The sequence below is a fragment of the Tachyglossus aculeatus genome, chromosome 9 (assembly GCF_015852505.1).
Source record: "Tachyglossus aculeatus isolate mTacAcu1 chromosome 9, mTacAcu1.pri, whole genome shotgun sequence".
Lineage (NCBI taxonomy): Eukaryota > Metazoa > Chordata > Mammalia > Monotremata > Tachyglossidae > Tachyglossus > Tachyglossus aculeatus.
Genome location: NC_052074.1, coordinates 46,838,212 through 46,859,484, shown reverse-complemented (window position 1 = coordinate 46,859,484; position 21,273 = coordinate 46,838,212). Strand labels below are relative to the sequence as shown.

Below are 21,273 nucleotides of genomic sequence, written 5' to 3'. Positions count from 1 at the left end.
ATTACAGCTAGAGATGTTGTGTGAACTGGAAATCAGTCAGGTGCCTGTATGAACAGTATCATACTGTCAGACCAGTGGTTCGTTCATCACATCCAGTATTCTGCTTGCAGTTGATATTATTGATAATTAATCAATCAAGGAATGATATCATTAATAACTGGTAGCAAGTGTTTTCATACCACCTATTTTTTTATTTTCACTTCTTTCCTCCTTGTCCACACCCTCTCTGTTTGCTCCTCTTCCTTTCCATTATTTGTCACTTAAAAACACTTCAACACTTAAAAACTTAAAAACACTACTCTCCCCACCTTCAACACCCTACTCAAATAACAAGCCTTCCCTGATTCGGCCCTTATTTCCCCTACACACCTTCCCCTTTGCCTGTGCACTTGGACCTTGATACTAAAAGTCACCTCACCCTCAGCCCTACAACACTTTACGTACATGTCCTTAAATATCCTTTTCTCCATCTATAATTTATTTAATGTCTGTCTCCTTCGCTAGACTGACCTCTAGATTGTAAACTCTTCGTGGGCAAGGATCGTGCTTACCAACACTATTGTACTGTATTCTTCCAAGAGCGTAGTTCAGTGCTCTGCACACAATAAGTACTCAAAAAATAACAATGATTGATTAATCCACAGAACTGTGATGGTAAAGTGAGGTATGAAAATAGAAGATGAGGAATTCAGTTTGGGGTACTTTAAGCTTGTGATACCAGTGGAATGTCCTTGTAGAGATATCCCAGAGTCAGTAGGAAATGTGAGATTGCAGAGAAGAAGAGCAGTCAGGGCTAGTGAGATAAATTTGGAAATTGTCTTTATAGAGGTGATAGTGGAAGACATGGGAGCAGATGAACTTCCCTAGAGAGTGAGAGTAGGTTGAAAAGAGAAGTGAACCCAGAACAGAACAATTATGGAATGGGAGGGAGAGGAAGAGCCAGTAAAAGAGACTGTGAAGTATCTGCTATAGAGGTAAGAGAAGTGTGTCAGAAAAACTAAGGTTAGTTAGTGTCTCCAGGAAGAGGAGAGTGGTCAACAGTAACAAAGGCAGCAAAGAGGTTAAGGAGGATAAGGACAAATGTAAAGTCCATTAGATTTGGCAAGAAGGAGATTATTGGTGACCTTGGAGAGAGTGGTTTCAGCAGAGTGAAGGGGTTGGAAACCATATTGTAGAGGGTCAAGAAGAGAGATGGAGGATGGGAAGTGGAAGCAGCAGGTGTCCACGATCTGGTCTAAGAGTTTGGACCAGGATGTGAGGAGGGAGATGGGGCAATATCTGGATGGTCCAGTGAAGTCCATAGAGTGTCACCGTTGGGCTCATGTGGATACTGCATTTTAAAGTTATGTTGAAGGAAATATATTTTGATGCTTCAAGCATTTCTCCATAACTTTGGATAGAACTGATGAGAGGGATGATTTATGAAATCAGTGAGAAATTAATGGTAAAATCAGTACTTAAGTTATAAACCAAGTACCATATCTCGGTGTCTCATTCAATGCCCTACACTCCATGGTATTCAGTAACTTGTCAACTGATTGAGTGTATATAAGCCAATAAATTCCTTTTGTATTTTTCTGGTCTCCCAAGTCCTGTCCTTCCCTTGACTTTCCTGTCATAGTAGATAGCACCACTGTCCTCCCTGTCCCACAAGCTCGTAACCTTGGCATTATCCTTGACTCATCTCTCTCATTCAACCCACGTATTCAGTCTGTCACCAAATCCTGCCAGTTCAACCTTCACAACATCCCTAAAATCGGCTCTTTCTACTCCATCCAAACTGCTACCACGTCAATCATTGAGTGCTTATTGCGTGAAGAGCTCTGTATTCAGTGTTTGGGAGAGTACAGTATAACAGAGTTGATAGACAGGTTCCCTGCTCACAATGAGCTTACAGTCTAGAGGGGTAGACAGACATTAATATAAATAAATAATAGGTAATTCAGGCATTATCCTATCCTGCCTTGATTACTGCCTTGGCCTCTTTGCTGACCTCCCTGCCTCCTGTCTCTCCCTTACTCCAGCCCAAGCTTCACTCTGCTGCCTGGATCATTTTTCAAAAAGACATTCAGTCCATGTTTCCCACTCCTCAAGAATCTCCAATGGTTTCCCACCCACCCCTGCATCCAACAGGAATGCATTATCGTTGGCTTTAAAGCACTCAATGGCCTTGCTCCTCCTACCTTACCTGCCTGATTTTTTACTACAACCTGGCCTGCACATGTTGCTTCTCTAATACCAACCTACTCACTATACCTCAATCTCGTCTATCTCTCTGCCGATCCCTGTCCATAACCTACAGATGATCACTCTCCCCACCTTCCAAGCCTCCAAAAGGCCTTCCCTGACTCTCGTTTTCGCTTTCCCACTCCCTTCTGCGTTTCCCTTGCACTTGGATTTGCACTATTTATTCATCCGTCCTTCATTACCATAGGCCTAATGTCTATATTAGTAATTTATTTATTTTAGTTAATGTCTGTCTCTCCCTCTAGACTGTAAGCTCATTGTGGGTAGGGAATGTGTCTACTAACACTGTTATATTGTACTCTCCCAAGCACGTAGTACAGTGCTCTGAAAATAATAGTACTAGTAAGTGTTCAATAAATATGATTGTTTGAAATCCCCTTCCCGATGTATTGGCTGCCAATCTCCTCTGGCTAGCATTGTCTCACATTTCAAAAATGTTTTGCTGGGTTATGAATGCTTTACTGGAAGTACTTTTTTGTGTGTGAGACGGGCTGGGGGAGGGATGAGTTGAACACAAAAAAGAGAGAAAATGATCTGTTGATGCCTGGGGCAACTATAATAAGGAGAATCAAATTTCAGAACATGAAAGGGCCATAAGAGGCATGTTAAAAATTGTTTGCATTGGGCCTGGTGCCTTTTTCTTCTCCTTACAGAGTAAAAGGCATATCTGCCTGCCAGTGTCTTTAGAAAGGGAAGAAGGGCAAAAGAAACACTTTAAAGTACAACCTCAAACAAACTACCCTAGCTATGGACTGCTAGTAGACCCAAGCAGCAGATAGATCAGCATGGTTTTTGGCAATCAAGGCCGGGTGGCATTTTTAGAGCAGAGCCTTCAGGAAAATCATGAAAGCAAGATTGACAATACTGGGCACTCCAAATAGCGATGCTAGATTACAACAAAGGACGGTCTTTTTACATAGTGTGAAAGGGATTTTCAGTCTGCATCGGTCTTCTCAGCCACTGAATAAATTTTGCTGTCCATAGCATTATCTTTCAACACCAAAGACGGTTGTATTTATGTATGCCTATTTGCTGCACTATTCTCTTATTACTAAATTCCAATTACTAAGGCTTAAAGCACAGTTACTGAACTTCCCATATATGGTAATAGCTTGTCGCAGACAGTATCTCTAAGTAGGATTTTGTTTTCAATCCTGTGTAAATTATGTGTTTGAATGGAAAGGAACTGACACTCTTCCCAAGAGAAGTTGTGCCTAAGGGCAGCCTGTTACAGTGGTGACCCTAGAATCACGAGTTCCTGTTTGATCCCATACCAATATTATTTTGTTTCTCTTTGGGAAGAGCCTACCTCACCAAACTTGATACTATATGCCCAGTCATAAAGTCTCCTGCTCAGAGACATAATGATAATTCAAAATTCAAACTCACTAACAAACACTACCCTGTTCCTGATCTGAGGCCAAAGCAGAGAGAAAATCTAGACTCCCTTTTTACGTACCTAATTTGCTACTGGAAGGATTGTCTCTATGCCGGTGGTTTGTGAGTAAAGGTTTTTATTAGCCAAATCAATAATAATAACCTCTTAAAGATGATCCAGGTCTCAGAGGCTAAAAGTTGTACCCTCATAAACATTTGTTCTCTTTTCTAAAAAAAATGCAAGAAATATCTGGAAAATCATTTTCTTGGGATTTTAGTTGGATGGGATCTCGGAGGAACCTTCCCTCTGTCTCAGAGTGCCGTTATTTTAGCTTATTTAAAAAAAATGGAAAACAAACCAATGTTTTTTACAACATACTTATTACCTGAGTTTTTTCCAAAGCAATAACAATTTCCTTGGAGATTTTTTTTTTATTTAATCCTTCCCATCAAGAACCTTTAACAAATACTTGCAAAAATAAAATCAGCCACAATTCTGACTTCCAGCTGTTATCTGAGGTGCTTCAAAAGTGATCTTCAATCTTCAATATGGATTGACAGGGATTTAAGAAGCAAAGAGATTCCACGGAGCTCCAAACTGCTTTGAACTTTTTCTCATTACTTTTCCAAAATGAAGGTATATAAAAAGGTGCCAGCCACAAAAGCTGTTTCTTGCCCAAGGACCAAGCCGACCACTTCCTTAAGGGTGCAGTGAAACCTGTTCTGACTGGGGCAGCCAGCCAGCCTAATTAACCTAGGACCAAAAAGGCATCAGTCTGGTCTAAGAGGAACCAGACTGTGGACGTTGGCATTGTTCTTCAGACGACCATTGTTAACCTCTGCCAGGCACAGTGTTGCTAGGGCAATGGAAAAGTTGGAGAGGGCTGAAGGGAAAACATGGGGGCTGGTAATATTAGTGGGGACTGCCTTTTTCAAGGCTGTCTATAAGGCTAATGTTAATCTTCTTTGTATACTAACTCATTATTAGGAGTTGAGAAGTAAGTGACTAGATAAAAGGGGACAGGGAGTGGTGCTTACTTTGAATTGGAAGGGGTGCCAGGCCACTGAAAACTGGCCAACTGGCATCCCTCCCAGTGACTGAAATGTCTCCGTCTGCCTCGGGAGGCTTGAAAACAGGGTTAGAGGAGGATTGAGGAGTGGAAACTGCACTTCTGCCCACCTCTGCCAGTGGCATCCCAGCGGGTCAGCAGCCCCGCTGGGGCTAGAAAATGTGTCGGAGTGTCCCACCAAGATGGCAGTTTCCTACCCAGGGCCTGGAGATCTGCATCCATATCCCAGGGCCTAAAGCCTCAGCACAGATTAAGCACTGCAGGATGGAATGAGAGTAGATTCCCACCTTCTACCATTCCTTCCCAGAGCCCTGTCTCTTGCCCATGAATATGCTCCACCTCTTTGAAATTGGGGGAGAGCAAAATTGTTCTATGGCTGCACACCCATTCTCTACCACGAACTGTAGTAGGTCCTGTATTGTCTAGATGGAATAAGGTCCTGTAAGATAATAATAATTATTATTATTATTATAATGATGACACTTATTAAGTGCTTACTATGTGCAAAGCACTGTTCTAAGTGCTGGGGAGGTTACAAGGTGATCAGGTTGTCCCACATGGGGCTCACAGTCTTCATCCCCTTTTACAGATGAGAGAACTGAGGCCCAGTGAGGTGACTTGCCCAAAGTCACACAGCAGAAGCAGCGTGGCTCAGTGGAAAGAGCACGGGCTTTGGAGTCAGAGGTCGTGGGTTCAAATCCCGGCTCCACCAATTGTCAGCTGTGTGACTTTGGGCAAGTCACTTAATTTCTCTGTGCCTCAGTTACTTCATCTGTAAAATGGGGATTAAAACTGTGAGCCCCCGTGGGACAACCTGATCACACTGTAACCTCCTCAGCACTTAGAACAGTGCTTTGCACATAGTAAGTGCTTAATAAATGCCATTATTATTATTATTAAGTGGCGGGACTGGGATTTGAACCCATGATCTCTGAGTCCAAAGCCCCTGCTCTTTCCACTGAGCCACGCAGATGAGTAAGCTAAATTTGATCTTCAGGGTTAATGTTAACTAGTATCCCAGTGACCCATAGGGGTACCGGTAAAACTCCTACTCAGCAAGTAGCTTGCTAGCTTTGTGTCTCTTGGCAACGCCGGTGATGACCCTGAAGATAATGATAATGAAATGTGTGGGTGAATTTCAGGAATAGAGGGCAATATTGGAAAACTTCAAATGCAATAACTTGACTCTAATATTATCTTTGAACACAACAAATAATAGCTGTTGTACTTTGGCTCTTTCTTCTTACAAGTATGAGGCTAAAATCCAATCTGAGCTAGTCCTTTCATTTCTGATGTAAACTGTTTCACCAGCAGACATCTAGCAGAGCCTATAAAACTTAAATGAAAGCGATGAGCTGCCCTCGGGCTCACTCACATATTTGGCTCCGTTTCCAGACTCATTGAAGCCTAACATCTATTTGTCCCAGCACCTAAGCTGAAAAAAGTACACTCTGAAACGTAGTCTTTAGAGCAAGGCTACGTTGGCATATTTTTTCAATCTACAGCAGTATTTCACAACCTGGGGATAGGGATCAGAGTGAGGTCAGAGTGAGGCATAAAGATCAGAGCCTATGGCATCGAAAAACTGCTGTATAATTGAGGGGATGGCAGGGTTCTTAATGAAATCATTAAAGCCATAGTGTCTGCCAATGGAGATAGACATCACCACTCCAGCAGCAGAAGACTACTTAATGGACACTGAGGCATTAACCTGTTGCTTATTTCACTCTTGGTTAGGTATGATATTTGCTGTCAGGCAATTAGGAAAAAAGGGAGGTGGGGGAGGAAATGGGAAGAGGATGGGTAGTGTAGGAGAAGCTCGTTTGAGGCTTGTGTTCCCACGTGAGGTGATTTGCTGATTAATTTTTGGTTGTCTCAGCCCATCATGTCAAATATGACTTGTGAATAAGTATCGTCCAGTAATGGAGCCGGTGATCCTCCGTGACAGCGCACCGAGTAAAGGTTAATTTTCAGATTTTCAGCTTAGTTCCCTGCAGATGTGTAAAAGCAAACCACCTCCCGCCCACACATTTTTCTGGTGCCTTAATCCGAAGCACACTGTCGGGATATAGGATTCGTACCAATAAGAAGAACAAGGCAACACCGTTTGTATTCAAGAACCTGGCTCTTGGCTGCCTTGGAAACCTGTTTAGTTGTCGTCATTCCCAGCTGACTCTCCGGTGTAAATGTTTCATTGCAATTATATCTCTGCACAAAGTTAGGAACTCTCTTCTCAGTGCTGAACCTAAAAAAATTCTAACTGGCACATCCATGACGTCACACACGTTAATCTGAGCATATCGCTACATCACAGGCAAGTCTGGGAGCTCCAGCTCTCCATTTTCTGCCTCTGCCTGGAGCCTATTTCTGGCTCCAGTTGCAGATCAATCAATCAATCGTATTTATTGAGCGCTTACTGTGTGCAGAGCACTGTACTAAGGGCTTAGCACTGTACTAAGCGCTTAGCACTGTACTAAGCGCTTGCGGATGACAGGAAACAGGGCCTGGGGGTGGGGCCCAGTGCCACAGCCCTTCCCGGGCCAAGGAGCACCTCTCCCTGCCACCACTGCAATACAATTTTCATATTTCATATTTCCTAGAGAAGCAGCATGGCTCAGTGGAAAGAGCACGGGCTTTGGAGTCAGTGGTCATAGGTTCAAATCCTGGCTCCGCCAATTGTCTGCTGGGTGACTTTGGGCAAATCACTTAACTTCTCTGGGCCTCAGTTACGTCATCTGTAAAATGGGGATTGACTGTGAGATCCCCTTGGGACAACCTGATCATCATCGTCATCATCATCAATTGTATTTATTGAGCGCTTACTGTGTGCAGAGCACTGTACTAAGCGCTTGGGAAGTACAAATTGGCAACATATAGAGACAGTCCCTACCCAACAGTGCGCTCACAGTCTAAAAGGGAGAGACAGAGAACAAAACCAAACATCCTAACAAAATAAAATAAATAGATATGTACAAGTAAAATAAATGAATAAATAAATAAATAAATAGAGTAATAAATATGTACAAACATATATACATATATACAGGTGCTGTGGGGAAGGGAAGGAGGTAATATGGGGGAGATGGAGAAGGGGACGAGGGGGATCACCTTGTAACCTCCCCAGCACTTAGAACAGTGCTTTGCACATAGTAAGTGCTTAATAAATGTCATTATTATTATTACTATTATTATTATTATATTCTTTCACACAGACCGTGAGCCCCCTTTGGGACATGGACTGCATCTGATCCGATTATCTTACATCTACCCCAGTGTCTAGTCCAGTGCTTGGCACATAGTAAGCACTTAACAAAGGCCTATTAGCATTCATCATCATCAGAGCAGAGTTCCATCCTGTTCCAGCTCTCTTTCAGCACCGCCTCTTCTTTACCATTTTCTTTTAGACCACAGCTGGGTCACCTTTTTGAAACTCTGATATGTCCTTTAGACTGTAAACTCATTGTGGGCAAGTAACAGTGCCTGTTAACTCTGTTATTCTCCCAAGTGCTTAGTCCAATGCTCTGCACACAGTAAGTGCTCAATAAATACAATTGATATGTCACAACTCACCCAGCTGTTCCTAGATAAGACAACGTTGCCATAAAAACCACAAACCTAGGCTCATTGTGTACATTGGTTTTCTTTAGCAACTCAGTCAATTTCTTGTTCATTATTTCTAGTGTCTTTTATAGCAAGGACAATCCTTTTCAAGCAGGGAACTTAGAATTGATGTTTGTCATTGTTCCACTTTAAATCTCAGAGCTGGGGGTGATTAGTCCTCACACCATAGTACTTTTCATTTTCTATCTGTTTAGGTAGGATTAGGACATATTCTTTCTGTTTGGTTGAATAGTGTGGTCTTTTATGTTCAGGGTCATGGCAGTTCCTCAGAGTAGCATGCATGGAATTAACAATTAGAAGAGGTTAGAAAGGCAGAGAAATATCCAAACAAGTTATTTTCAAACTCTCCCTGGAAGTAGTTACCCTCAATAAATGACAACAGCTAAATCTTGAGCAGGAAAAACACATCGATTTACAAACAATACTCAGCTGAAGCATAGCCAGTCATTTATTTTGGCCACTTTAATCAAAATGATGTGGAAAAGCAATAGATTTCTAAGAATATTGGAATGTTAGTCAAGTGCTCTGCCTCTATCCTGGTTTATTTTAAGAAGAAGTTCAAGATTATCGGATTTGTTCTCCAGTGGATGCCCAGGGAATTTGTATGTGTAACTTCCATTAGCATTAATGGGGATAGTCTGGGTGAAGCCCTTGTGCATTGACGGAATGGCTGCTTAATTTTGTATTTTGCTCTCCATTTCCTTTTCTCCTAGTTTGCTTGTGCCTGTTCCCTTTCTGGGATGTAACTGACTTTTCTTCTTGGTCTAGGGGAATGCATCCAGGCAAAAGTCATAGATCAGCTTGCACTACACTTAGTTTGAAATATTTATTGCTGAATCACATTGCAAGTGAAGGGGGCTGCACTGCTCGTAATGAAAACCACTCTCTTTTATGAGTTTTCCAAGTTAATCTTCTTGTGATCTCTGTTTGACTTCACTTTTTGGCCCCCTCTGTAGGTAAGAGGTAATGACCTTCCTGTGTAAAGGGATTAAAACTACTGCCAAGTTCTTTAAATTATCCATCCTGTATCCAGAATGGACTGAGTTTAGAAGAAATATTCTTGTCAAAGACCTCCTGTAAGAGTCACGTAAATTAGGAAATCCATAAACCCTAATCACTTTTATCACCTTCTACAATCACTTTTCTTAATGTTCTTCCTCAGCACTACCCAGCATTTCATGACTCCAAAGTATTCCCATGCACATAAAAAGTGTTCTACCGGGCCCTGGCCTGTTAGAAGTTCTTTTGAGCATCTGTCCATTAAACTAGAATGTTAGAGAGAAATCTTGCTGCTTCGTTTTAATTTGAAGGGAGAGGTTACTAAGTTCAGCTGTGCTCAGAATAATAGGATTTTTCACCCCAGTTTACTAATATTTCTTTGCAGAACATGCTGCCTAGACCAATAAAGCCCCAGGTTATTTAATTGATAACAGAGACTGCCTACACTGCCCATCTATGATCTACTGTACTCACATAATTCTGACAAATATCTTGTTAAAAAATACGTTTTACCAGGGTCCTCCAAATTAAAAAAAACAGGCTTTGTGGAAATCAATATTGAAGCAAATTCTGGAGTTTTGAATGCTTTGTAGAAAAGTCTTAGCTCTGGGGATCATTGCCAAAATCCATAGGTAAATCTCCACTTCCTCCTGGAATGAGAAATCATTTGAGTCCTTTGGGTCTCTCACAATTTTCAAGAAAACTAGTAAGATGATGACGGCGAATGACGAGTGGTCCTAATGGTTTTGGGATAGTGACTTAACTGCAGCCAAGTCTGGTCCTCCAGTCATTGGCCCCTTAAAGTCAGAAAGCTAGGTTTTGCCATTCCATCATTAGCTCCTTCACAATTTGGGAAGGTTTGGTCTTGCCCTTCCATCATTATCTCCTTAACAATGCTGGAAAGATGCTAACAGATATAAGATTAGTATTGATAAAGGATTCTGAGCACAGAATTGTTGGTCTAGAAGGGATCCTTAATTCTCTGTCTTCTCTTAGGCAGTGCTGCACTGAAACCATCACAACAGATCAAAATCTATTCGGTTTTTGAAGACCTCCTGAGAAGGAGAGTCCATAGCTTTCCCCAGTTACTTGTCTACGGTGTTCCATAAATTTTTCCTCAGAAGAGTCTTCCTTAGACTCCTAAGTTGGCTCATGCTACCATTTATGCCCATGTCCTCACGTTCTGTACTCTGTGGGGAGGGAAGACATTTGTTCTCTTTCCTTTGGTTCAGTCCCTGGAGGGGCTTGAGTTCCCTGACCTCCATTTCTCCAGGGTGAACTTTCCTCATATGTCTTACCTTCTTAGCCCTAGTTTTTTGTGGCTCCCTGCTGATTTCCAACTTCCTTTGTGTATTTGAAGTTTCTGCTAAGACCTCAACTCCCGGCAGCCCCGGAAACCCATGCATACATATGAAACCACAGTCCCTTCTAGACTTCGAGCCCACTGTTGGGTAGGGACCATCTCTATGTATTGCCAACTTGTACTTCCCAAGCGCTTAGTAGAGTGCTCTGCACACAGTAAGCACTCAATAAATATGATTGAATGAATGAATGAAACCATAGTATACGCCCAGCAGCTTCCCCAGAAGCAATATCCAGACTCCTAGCAGGTCTTGGATCTGGACCAGAGTGAGATGTCTACCCTGGGACCTGTTCAGGCTAAGTCAGGTCTGGGTTTGGCCAATGATTTGCAGGTTGTGCTGGTCTCTACGTTCCTTGATGTAGCATTGTTTTGGGGTTTTTTTTTTACATCTGAGATGGAAACTGATCCACTGAGAAAAAGTCTCCAGTGAATTGTCCTCTCACTTATGATCTTGATCGTATTGTCTCTGCTTATTGATGAGAGTGTTCTGTGGGCCAGAATCACCAACCTTGCCAGAAATCATGATAGCTTTAATATATCGCTTCTACTTGATCTACCAGTACTGTCACCCTATTGTAGAAGAAATTAGATTAGCCAGGCGGAATCTGTCCTTCATGAAATTATATTAGTTATTGCCAGGATCTTGGTTTTTTTCTCCCACTTGTTCACTAATACAGTTTATAATGATTTCTGTACAGCATATTTTCCAGAAGTAGAAATTAATCTCATAGTTCTGTAGTTTCCAGGGGACTTCCTTTTCCCAGGTTAAAATGTAGGCATTATATAAAATCTTGCAATTTTCAGACTTGTTCCTTCTCAGATTTTCAGAAATGGTAGCTGCTGACCTTGCAGTGATTTTATCCATTTCCCTGTCAAGGTGAAAAATGCGATTTCACTCCCATGTTCACATAGGAAACCAAGATGAAATGGACTAGCAGGTTATTTTAGATTTGCATGGGTCAAAATGGAAATGTCAGTCCTAGAGCACAGAGAATTGTCCTCAGGATTAAACTCATGGCTCTGCCAGTAAATAGTCTTGAAATTCTGAAATTATTTCTCTGAGCCCTATTTATTATGCACAATGTAAAATGAATGCCTCCAGATGTTATTTATAAGCAGTATGAAGCTCTTTTTTTAAATGGTATTTGTCAAGCGCTTATTATGTACAAGACACTGTACTAAGTGGTTGAGTAGATGCAAGCTAATAAGGTTGGACAGTCCATGATCCAGGTGGGGTTCACAGTCTTAAACCCCATTTTACAGAGAGGTATCTGAGGCACAGAGAAGTTAAATGACTTGCCTGAGGCCACACAGCAAATACGTAAGCGAAACTGGGATTAGAATTTAGTTTATCCGACTTCCAGAAGCATACTCTTTCCACTAGACCACACTGCTTCTTCAGATAAAATGGTTAAATTTAGGAGATTGTCTATGGCATGATGACATAGATAAGAACAAAAGACCTGTTAGAGGTATGTTTCACCATTTTTCCCTGTTCTTTTCTTCTGACAGTCACATTTTCTATTGATCCACTGTGCAGCAGGTTTCTCATTCAATCTTTTTGATCTTTTTGAAATTTAGACCATGATCTGTGTGCAAATGTGCTTGTTATCTTTTGCTATTTGGCCATTTATGGCTTACCCAGCAGCAGTAACAGCAGTCTCTTGTGGGCAAGAATGCTTTTTCTTTTTGTGTGGGTTATTTACGAGTTTTCCCAGTGACGCCGTGGCTGTGGAAATATCAAAAGTTGCCATAGTAATACTTAAGGAGCCTGTGAGGCTGTTTGGCCCCACTGTGCTCAGAAGGGCCCAGCTGTGGACCACTGAAGGGCCTGTGAGGTACCAGAGGGAGAGAGGAGGAGGAGAACAAGCGCTAACAGTGAATGCATGTTTTCTCACTTTGCACCCACGGCTATATTCTTCAGCAGTGTCTTTACTATATCTTTTGGAAGTTCTTCTGATAGGGTCTACATGGGTTACTGACAACTGGAGAATATATTTTCTGTAACAGAAGAATCTGAGAGGGGTAGAAAGGTAGAAGGATCTGTGATCTTTGGGCATTTGATATTTGCCCCACCCTCAATCCCATAGCACTAATATACATACTTTTAAATAATATATTATAAACTATTTATATTTATACTATCTCCTCATATAGGCTGGAAATTTTTTATGGGCAGGGAATGTGTCTGCCAGCTCTGTTTTATTGACTTCTCCCAAGTGCTTAGTACAATGCTCTGCATGAAGTAAGCATTCAATAAATGCTTACTTCTCACTCTCAGCTTCAAGGCTTTCCATCACCTTGCCCCCTCCTTCCTCACCTTCCTTCTCTCCTTCTACAGCCCAGCCCGCACCCTCCACTCCTCTGCTGCTAACCTCCTCGCTGTACCTCGTTCTCGCCTGTCCCTCCATCGACTCCTAGCCCATGACCTTCCCCTAGTCTGGAATGCCTTCCCTCCACACATCCACCGAGCTAGCTCTCTTTGGACCTTCAAAGCCCTACTGAGAGCTCACCTCCTCCAGGAGGCCTTCCCAGACTGAGCCCCCTTTTTCCTCTCCTCCTCCCCATCCCCCCACCTCCTTCCCCTCCCCAAAGCACTTGTATATATATATATTTGTACAGATTTATTACTCTATTTATTTTACTTGTACATATTTACTATTCTATTTATTTTGTTAATGATGTGCATATAGCTTTAATTCTATTTGTTCTGACGATTTTGACACCTGTCTAAATGTTTTGTTTTGTTATCTGTCTCCCCCTTCTAGACTGTGAGCCCGTTGTTGGGTAGGGACTGTCTCTATATGTTGCCGACTTGTACTTCCTAAGTGCATAATACAGTGCTCTGCACACAGTAAGCGCTAAATAAATGTGAATGAATGAATGAATGAATGCCATTAATGATGATGGTGATGAAGGCATTTCTCTTCCTCGGGTCTAGGCAGCCACATATCTCATCTCTTCTCTTAGATGCCAGAAATCTTTATCTGTATTTATTCATAACTTCCAGAAGAGTCTCAGATCTGTTCATATGCTGATTAGCATAGAGGGACTAGGAAAACTGCCTGTGAAAAAGTTTTCGAGTCCTAGTACTTGTCAAATTCCCTTGGCTTTCCTCAGTACTGGCTGTCATCTAAGAGGTGTTTTGGGAGGTTTTTGAGGCTATCCTGAAATGGTTATTTCTCAGCTGCTGAAAAATTCTACAAATTCTGATGATTAAATCAAGATGCAGTTTTAAGAATAGTAGTAATATATAGTAATATATCACATTCACATATATCACATATCACATATAGTAATATATCACAGTCTGTAAAGCAATCAATCAGAGGTATTTATTGTGAGCTTGTGTGCTGATCCCTGTACTAGGTACTTGAGAAAGTATAATAATAACAATAATGGTATTAAGAGCATAATACATGCAAGATAATCAGATTGGACACAGTCCCTGCCCTCATGGGGCTCACAGTCTTAATCTCCATTTTACAGATGAGGGAACTGAGGCACAGAGAAGTTAAGTAACTTGCCCAAGGTCACACAGCAGACAAGTAGCAAAGCCAGGAATAGAGCCTAGGTCCTTCTGCGTTTCTGAAACTGGTAGAGTACTGAAAACTCTCCGGGTGAGATCCTGAGAGGATTGGAGCAGGGTAGGCACCAGATATTTTCTGTTGCCAATGCAACAATTCCTTAATCAGACCTTGTGAACGTTCCTTTATTTTCTCTCAATATAACGAGGGCATGATTTTAGATTGTGGCCCTGTATTTTGTAGCTCAACCTCCACCTCTCTTCCCTCTTTGGCTGTGACTTCTGAATGAGGCAGAAAATGAAAATGAAAATGAAAAGAGAAAAATTTGAAAAACATAGAGGGGACTAGATAATCTAGTTTTTTGCTCTTTGTTTCCAGGCAAGACAGCACCTGCTCTTAGCTATCTCAGGGAGATATTTTTCCAACATATTCTCTTAATCTCTCCAGAGAAAGAAATTTGATCGCCTCCTGAGATAACACATTCCTATATAGGAAGTTCAGATAAAGTTATAGAAGCCCTGAAGAACAGAGTCACTGAGACTTGAGCAACATCTGTTCTTTCCTTTCTCCAGTCTTACTATTTTCCTTGCACTCAATTCATTCTATCTGTCAGGACCTCATTTCCCCCGTGTTCAGACAAACAATTTTTTCCCCTGTTAATTGAAAATTGATGTTTTTTGGCTCCTGAAAGGCAAAGTTCAGAAGCCTAGCTTCTGTGAATTTCTGCTTCCTTTGAGAGCAGCCAGACTAAAATTTCTAATCTTTCATCTCCCACTTAACCTTTTAACATTGAATTTCTCCTGGTCCTGGAGATTGATTACTTACGAACGAAGTAGCTGTAACTTTGCAAACTATATTTTTCTGGAGTTAATCTAATCCCATTGAAATTTTTCTCTGACCTGATTATCTTGTTTCTTCCCCAGCTCTTAAACCAGTGCTTGACACATAGTACGCACTTAACAAATATTATTATCATTATCATCATCACTTATATACTGTTACTCATTGAGGTTTCTGCTACAATCCTAAAATTGAAAAATACTGACCTTATTTTTCAGTAAACTCAGCAACCAAATATCCCCCAGTTTCTTTGAATTCTTAAAGAATATGAATCTCTAAGATTTACTGGCACCTGATAGACTGTGATGGGAATAAGACGCTTAGAGTTTGTTTTGTTAGTACTTCATTCAATCATATTTACTGAGCACTTACTGTGTGCAGAGCACTGTACTAAGCACTTAGGAAGTACAAATCGGCAACATATAGAGATGGTCCCTACCCAGCAACGGGCTCACAGTCTAGTATTTCTCATTTCATAAGTGTACTATTATAAATAAGTATATGCTTTCATAAATTTTGAGCAGAATCCTGTTCTACATTACTTGAGGAGCACAGACGCTATCTGACTCACTAACACATTTCTTCTTGATATCTTTCCATGACATTCACTACTACTTGCAAAAGGTTATTTATAAATTGTGTGTTTCCAAAGACCTGAGGTTAAATCTCCCAGATCTCTATAGTGATTTTCATCAAGTATTTACAAATAGGCCTTTGAAATGGATATCATTTTGAATATTTTAATAATCTTCTCCTTGATGCTCCTGGCTACTATTGAGATAATGATCCCTCCTCATTTGAGTTATTATCATTCCTAAAAGGGTCCAAGACAGTGCATTTTGTATGTTTTTCAATGAAAATGCCTTTCAAGCTGATTTTCCTTTTTGCTTCCAGTTTACTTAGAAGCCTCTCGGCTCTAGACCATTGCGCTAATATCGATTCTTTTGCCCACCTACCAGTTTGTTCTGTGATGCTCTAAAATGCTGAATTCGGCTTCTTGTTCTTTCTGTGCTGACAAAGCCAAACCTCTCAGCTTTCTTTGTGGTTATCATCCGATAAACACCTGTAAAACAGCACTTCCAGCTACTCAAGAGTTCCCTTTTCCATTGTGCTTCCTGGTGGAGCTGATGAAAGCCTAATTGTATCATTGCTTACGCTATGAGCGGCTCTGATTTACTTTTAATTGTAAAGATATCACAGTTGAAGCTTGCTGGGTGTAAGCCAGGCATAAGGAGATGTAACTGTTTTAACCTTTGAATTCCAATCATTTTTCTTTAGGACAACTGATTTTGTAAATGATCAAGCATTGGGAATCCTCAGAATTTCCCCAAGGACTTCTATTATACTCTCTGTATCAGGCTGTATACATCAGGGCTCATCCTGAGCCTTAATCTGGTCCTGCATCAAGCAATCAGTGGTATTTATTGAGCACTTACTGTGTGCAGAGCTTTGTTAGTAAGTGTTGGAGAGACTACAATACAACAGGAGAAGCAGCGTGGCTCAGTGGAAAGAGCCCGGGCTTTGGAGTCAGAGGTCGTGGGTTCAAATCCTGCTTCTGCCACTTGTCAGCTGTGTGGCTTTGGGCAAGTCACTTAACTTCTCTGGGCCTCAGTTACCTCATCTGTAAAATGGGGATGAAGACTGTGAGCCCCCCCGTGGGACAACCTGATCACCTTGTAACCTCCCCAGCGCTTAGAATAGTGCTTTGCACATAGTAAGCACTTAGTAAATGCCATCATTATTATTAACAGAATTAGCAGGCACAGTCTTTGCCCATAACGAGCTTACACAATGAAATGGGTTCCTAGGTGAAGGGTGTAGAGACCTGACCCTTTTTAAACACATGGCCAACATTTGTGTATCAGGTTCTTCAGTGGCGAGCTCACCAAGAAGAAGCTGCCAGACTGGAATTTGCACTTGTGATCAGAAGAAAGGAGAAGGAAGACAAGGAAGAGAAGTTACGCAAAGAAAAGGAAATGCTTCACAGAACCGAGAAAAAACAAAAGGTATGAAAATCATTATTAATATGCAGGTATGTGTCGTAACTGACCTCAGTAATTTGGAGTCTTATGAAAAGTTCTTGGTATTAGAAAGATTAGCAAGTGGTAAGGAGAGCTTTGCCAGTGTTCATTGAACTCCAAAGCTGCTTGGGCTTGCACGGTGGTATTGCTTTGTTTTTCAAGCATACGGTTCCTGGGTATCGGAAGAAAAACTCTGTAGACAGGAATTATGGTACTTGTTGTCATTGTTCAAGCTTGTGCTAAGTAACAGTGTGTTAAAGACTGGCTCTTCCTTGTACTGCAACCCAGGTTACTGCAGTGCAGTAACTGAACATCAAAACACATGGTATCTGCATTATAGTACTCTGCACTGGCAGCAGCACCAAGACTTCTCAAAAAAGGTTTAATCTGGTGGGGCTGCTGTAGCTTGCATAGTAATAACAGTTTATTATCATGCATCAATCCTTCCTCCCAGCATAAATTTGACTATTGACCTGGAAAATGTGAGTCCTTTGATTTAAGGTTTAATAACACCTCTTAGGGAATCTGTGAAGAATCCAGCACCATCTATGGAACATTCCTTTTATATATTGTATATTTTACGTGCTTTTCTTTCCCTCCTTTCCCCATCTCCAGTTTTTATTACAGGGAGACATTTGTCTCAAAGGGAGCCTTTTGTTTTAGGCTGTATCACTTCTTTCCATTTGCTAATCTTATCCCCCTCTGATGTCACTGTAAACTGCAGTGGAGAGGAATCATCAAAATGCACTTTAACTTCAGGTTGTTAATACATTTCAAGGATCAGGGTAAAATGTGGTCAAGATAGAAGATGTATTAGCAAATAATGCTTTCAAAGTTGTTTTTTTCCCCCATGGGGACCATGTAAGTTTGCCCAAGGCTGAGTGGCACATAGTTTTGCCCTGAGGGTCTGTGTATCAATCATGGGTCTGCTTGAAACACCATCTCACCATACAATTTTTATAAGTAAAGAAGTTTTGTCTTCCATGATGTCAAAAAACATCCAGTAGAAAAATAAGAAAAATTTACCAGTGTTCTGCCTATTGAGGGGAATGAAGAGTGGAGAGAGAGAGAGAGAGAGAAAGGAAAGGAACACCATCATGTTTGAAAATTGTCCTCTTCTTCTACATTTCCTTTTCATTTAATCTATTAAATTTTGGGGAAAAGAGGAGCTTTAAAAATGTTAAATGTTTAATTTGTGTGTGCTGTAGTAACTCTGTTTTATATCCAGTGTCTAAAAGAACACTTTCAATTCCACGAGATGAATAAAATTATTCAGAAAATTTTAAGAAAGTTGTTTCGTCATAGCTGAATCCTCTGGTTTTTGTGGTAGTTTGCTGTTAATTTCAGATCAGTTGGTTGTTGTTGATCTTGGATTTAATTCTGAACTCATTCTGGACAGGCTACTTCCTAGTTTTTCTTTTGGATAGCCATTTGGTTACTAATTTCAGTATCCAGTGATTCTGTCTAATTCAGAACTAAGGGAGAATTTCTCTTATGAACAGTTTGATTGTAGCTTGGTTTATCTGACCAGTTAACTCTATTGAATACCTTGTCCAATCAACACTGCTTTTTTTTCCATCCCTAAGGAATGGACATTAATGGAATCTGGTGGGATTCTGGATGGCCATCAGAAAGAATTTCTGGATGGATGGGCATGAAAAGAGCGAAGGAGTGTAGCATGGCTTAGTGGAAAGAGCGTGGGCTTGGGAGTCAGAGGACATGGGTTCTAACCCCAGCTCCGTCACTTGTTGCTGTGTCACCTTGGGATGGCTGCTTAACTTCTCTGTGCCTCAGTTACCTCATCTGTAAAATGGGGATTAGACTGTGAGCCCCATGTGGGACAACCTGATTACCTTGTACCTACCCCAGTGCTTAGAACAGTGCATAGCACACAGTAAGTGTTTAACAAATACCATAATAATAATAATAGCTATTATTATTATTATTATTATTATTATTATTATTATAAAACACCACAGGCAAAGGAACTTGTGAAATCTCCATTACTGGAGATTTTAAAGAAAAGAATAGACATCATCTGTCCTGAATATTTAATTCATTCATTGTTCTAAAGACAAGGAGCTAGACTACATGATTTCTGAAAGAGGTTTATGGTTTTATGCATAGTAGAGGGAAACCCTGGAATGGCACTCATTTTTCAACTATATGCCACTTTTTCTGCCTTCTATTAGAAATTTGTAGATATAATATGTTAAATATATTTGGCCTTTCTTATGTCAGCCAGTATAATTTTACTGGTTTGGAAGAACTGCTGAGTATGAAGAAGAGCATGCACAGAATCATAAAATCGTAGATTAATAGAGCGGGAATGAACCTTTTAAGTCTTGTCCTCTTGCATTTCTTCTCCGCTTTAAGCTGTTCTGATCTTGTTCCTACATAATAGTAATAATGATGGTATTTGTTAAGTGCTTACTATGTGCAAAGCACTGTTCTAAGTGCTGGGGAGGCTGCAGTGTGATCAGGTTGTCCCACGGGGGGGCTCACAATACATAATTGTGCTATTTTCTTTACTCCACTTGCATGTTCTGCCCTTATTTTCCATTTTTGTAAACTTTTCCTATTGCCCCTCAGATTTCTCTGTAGTCCTGAGTTTAGCCAACTTGCTAAACATTTTGTCCAGGGGGATCTAGGGGAACTCTACCTGAATTCCATCTAATTCTCTCCCTTAAAGCTCTGAAGTCCCACCTGATATACTTCTGGAGTGACTAAATATCATTAATTAAAATAATAATATTAAGCTTTTATTATGAGCCCAGTACTGTATTAACCCACTGGGTTAGAGACAAAATCACCAGTTCCCTCATGGGGCTCAAAGTCTAACTAGTTGGGAGAACAGGAATTGAATCCCCATTTTGTAGATGAGGGAACTGAGGCCCTGAGAAGTTAAGTGACTTGCCCAGAGTCACACAGCAGGCAAGTGGCAGAGGTGGGATTAGAACTCAGGTCCACTGACTCTCAGGCCTGTCCTCTGTCCACTAGGCAATGCTGCTTCTCTATTCATTGTTCTTTCTAACCTAGCTGAGCAGCATAGAACAGAAAATGTCAAGGCTGATTAATCTATTCAGTATTTTCTTGATAAGCTGAATCCAGGGACTGGGTAGCAATACACCTTTGAAAAAGGACATGCCACTGAATTGATACTTCCCCTAGGTTGTACACTCCATGAAGGCAGGGATGATGTCTTCCAACCCTATTCAACTATCACAAGCTCTTAGTAAAGTAGCACAGAGTAGGCCCTCAGAAGGTTGAGTGATTCTTTCTCAGGAGGAACTTGCCAACCCAAACACTACTCTTTTTCACTGGAAACTGCCCTATTAAATCTTCTGATCGCCGGAATTATTATTTCTCCCCGCCCTGAACTGAAAACAAAGCAGCCCGTTCCTTGTGGGATCAGCCAACACCAGATCCATCCTGACAACTGTTCCCAGAGGTCCAGGAATAGAAACAACCCATAACATTAGAGAGCATTTCAATATTCTATGTGAATGGACTTTTAAGTTTATTCTTATCTTAAAGTTAAACCCAAGCAATTTTTTGCAATAATTTTGTCAATTGAAAATTGATAAATTTATCATTTTGTTACATTTCTCCTCTAGAATAAAGAGAATGGCATTAAATGAATTTTGATGTCATTCCTCTTTGTTTTCCCCTCATTTTAGCTGGGTATTATGCAGTTGATATGAAGCTATTCAAGAGCTAAGGGTTTGGGTATGTTAAGGATTGTTTATCTTGGGGGCCAACTCAGCCAGACTCTCACAGTGCTAATTACAGTGGAAGCATGTCTAAGTGAAGAGTGTCTGAAGAGAAATAAATTTCAAGGAGAACATAGATTTAAATGATCAAGGTCCCCTTGAAGAGTAAAGGCAAGGAAAAGTCGAGTACTGTCATACCTCCCCAGAGCCAAACTGAATAGCCGATGCAGTTTTATTTCTTTATTTCCAGCATCTCTTTCCCTCTTCTCCTTACCTGGTTTCCCCCATTCTCTCTTACCCTTACTCCCTGGAAACGTAGAACGAATCCTATTCCCACCCTAAAGTCATGCAATATAGGAAGGAATCAACAATAGAAATGAAGCTTCCTCCCGTTTTACCTCTTATATCTTTAAATTTCTTTAAAACCTGAACAATGTGATGACCTGAATCAATATATATTCTCCTTTCTCTGGCATTGCTTTTCACTCCATATTC

General features: G+C 40.9%; 1 protein-coding gene across 3 annotated transcripts in view; it reads left to right on the top strand.

Annotated features, from left to right (window-relative positions):
* Nucleotides 1–21,273, top strand: part of CCDC148 (coiled-coil domain containing 148) — a 147,846-nt gene that overhangs the window by 86,317 nt on the left and 40,256 nt on the right. For all 3 annotated transcript variants that reach the window (XM_038751570.1, XM_038751572.1, XM_038751573.1), the window contains one exon: nt 16,910–17,050. In XM_038751570.1, the coding sequence (XP_038607498.1) occupies nt 16,910–17,050 (141 nt within the window). The remainder of the gene's footprint in view (nt 1–16,909; nt 17,051–21,273) is intronic.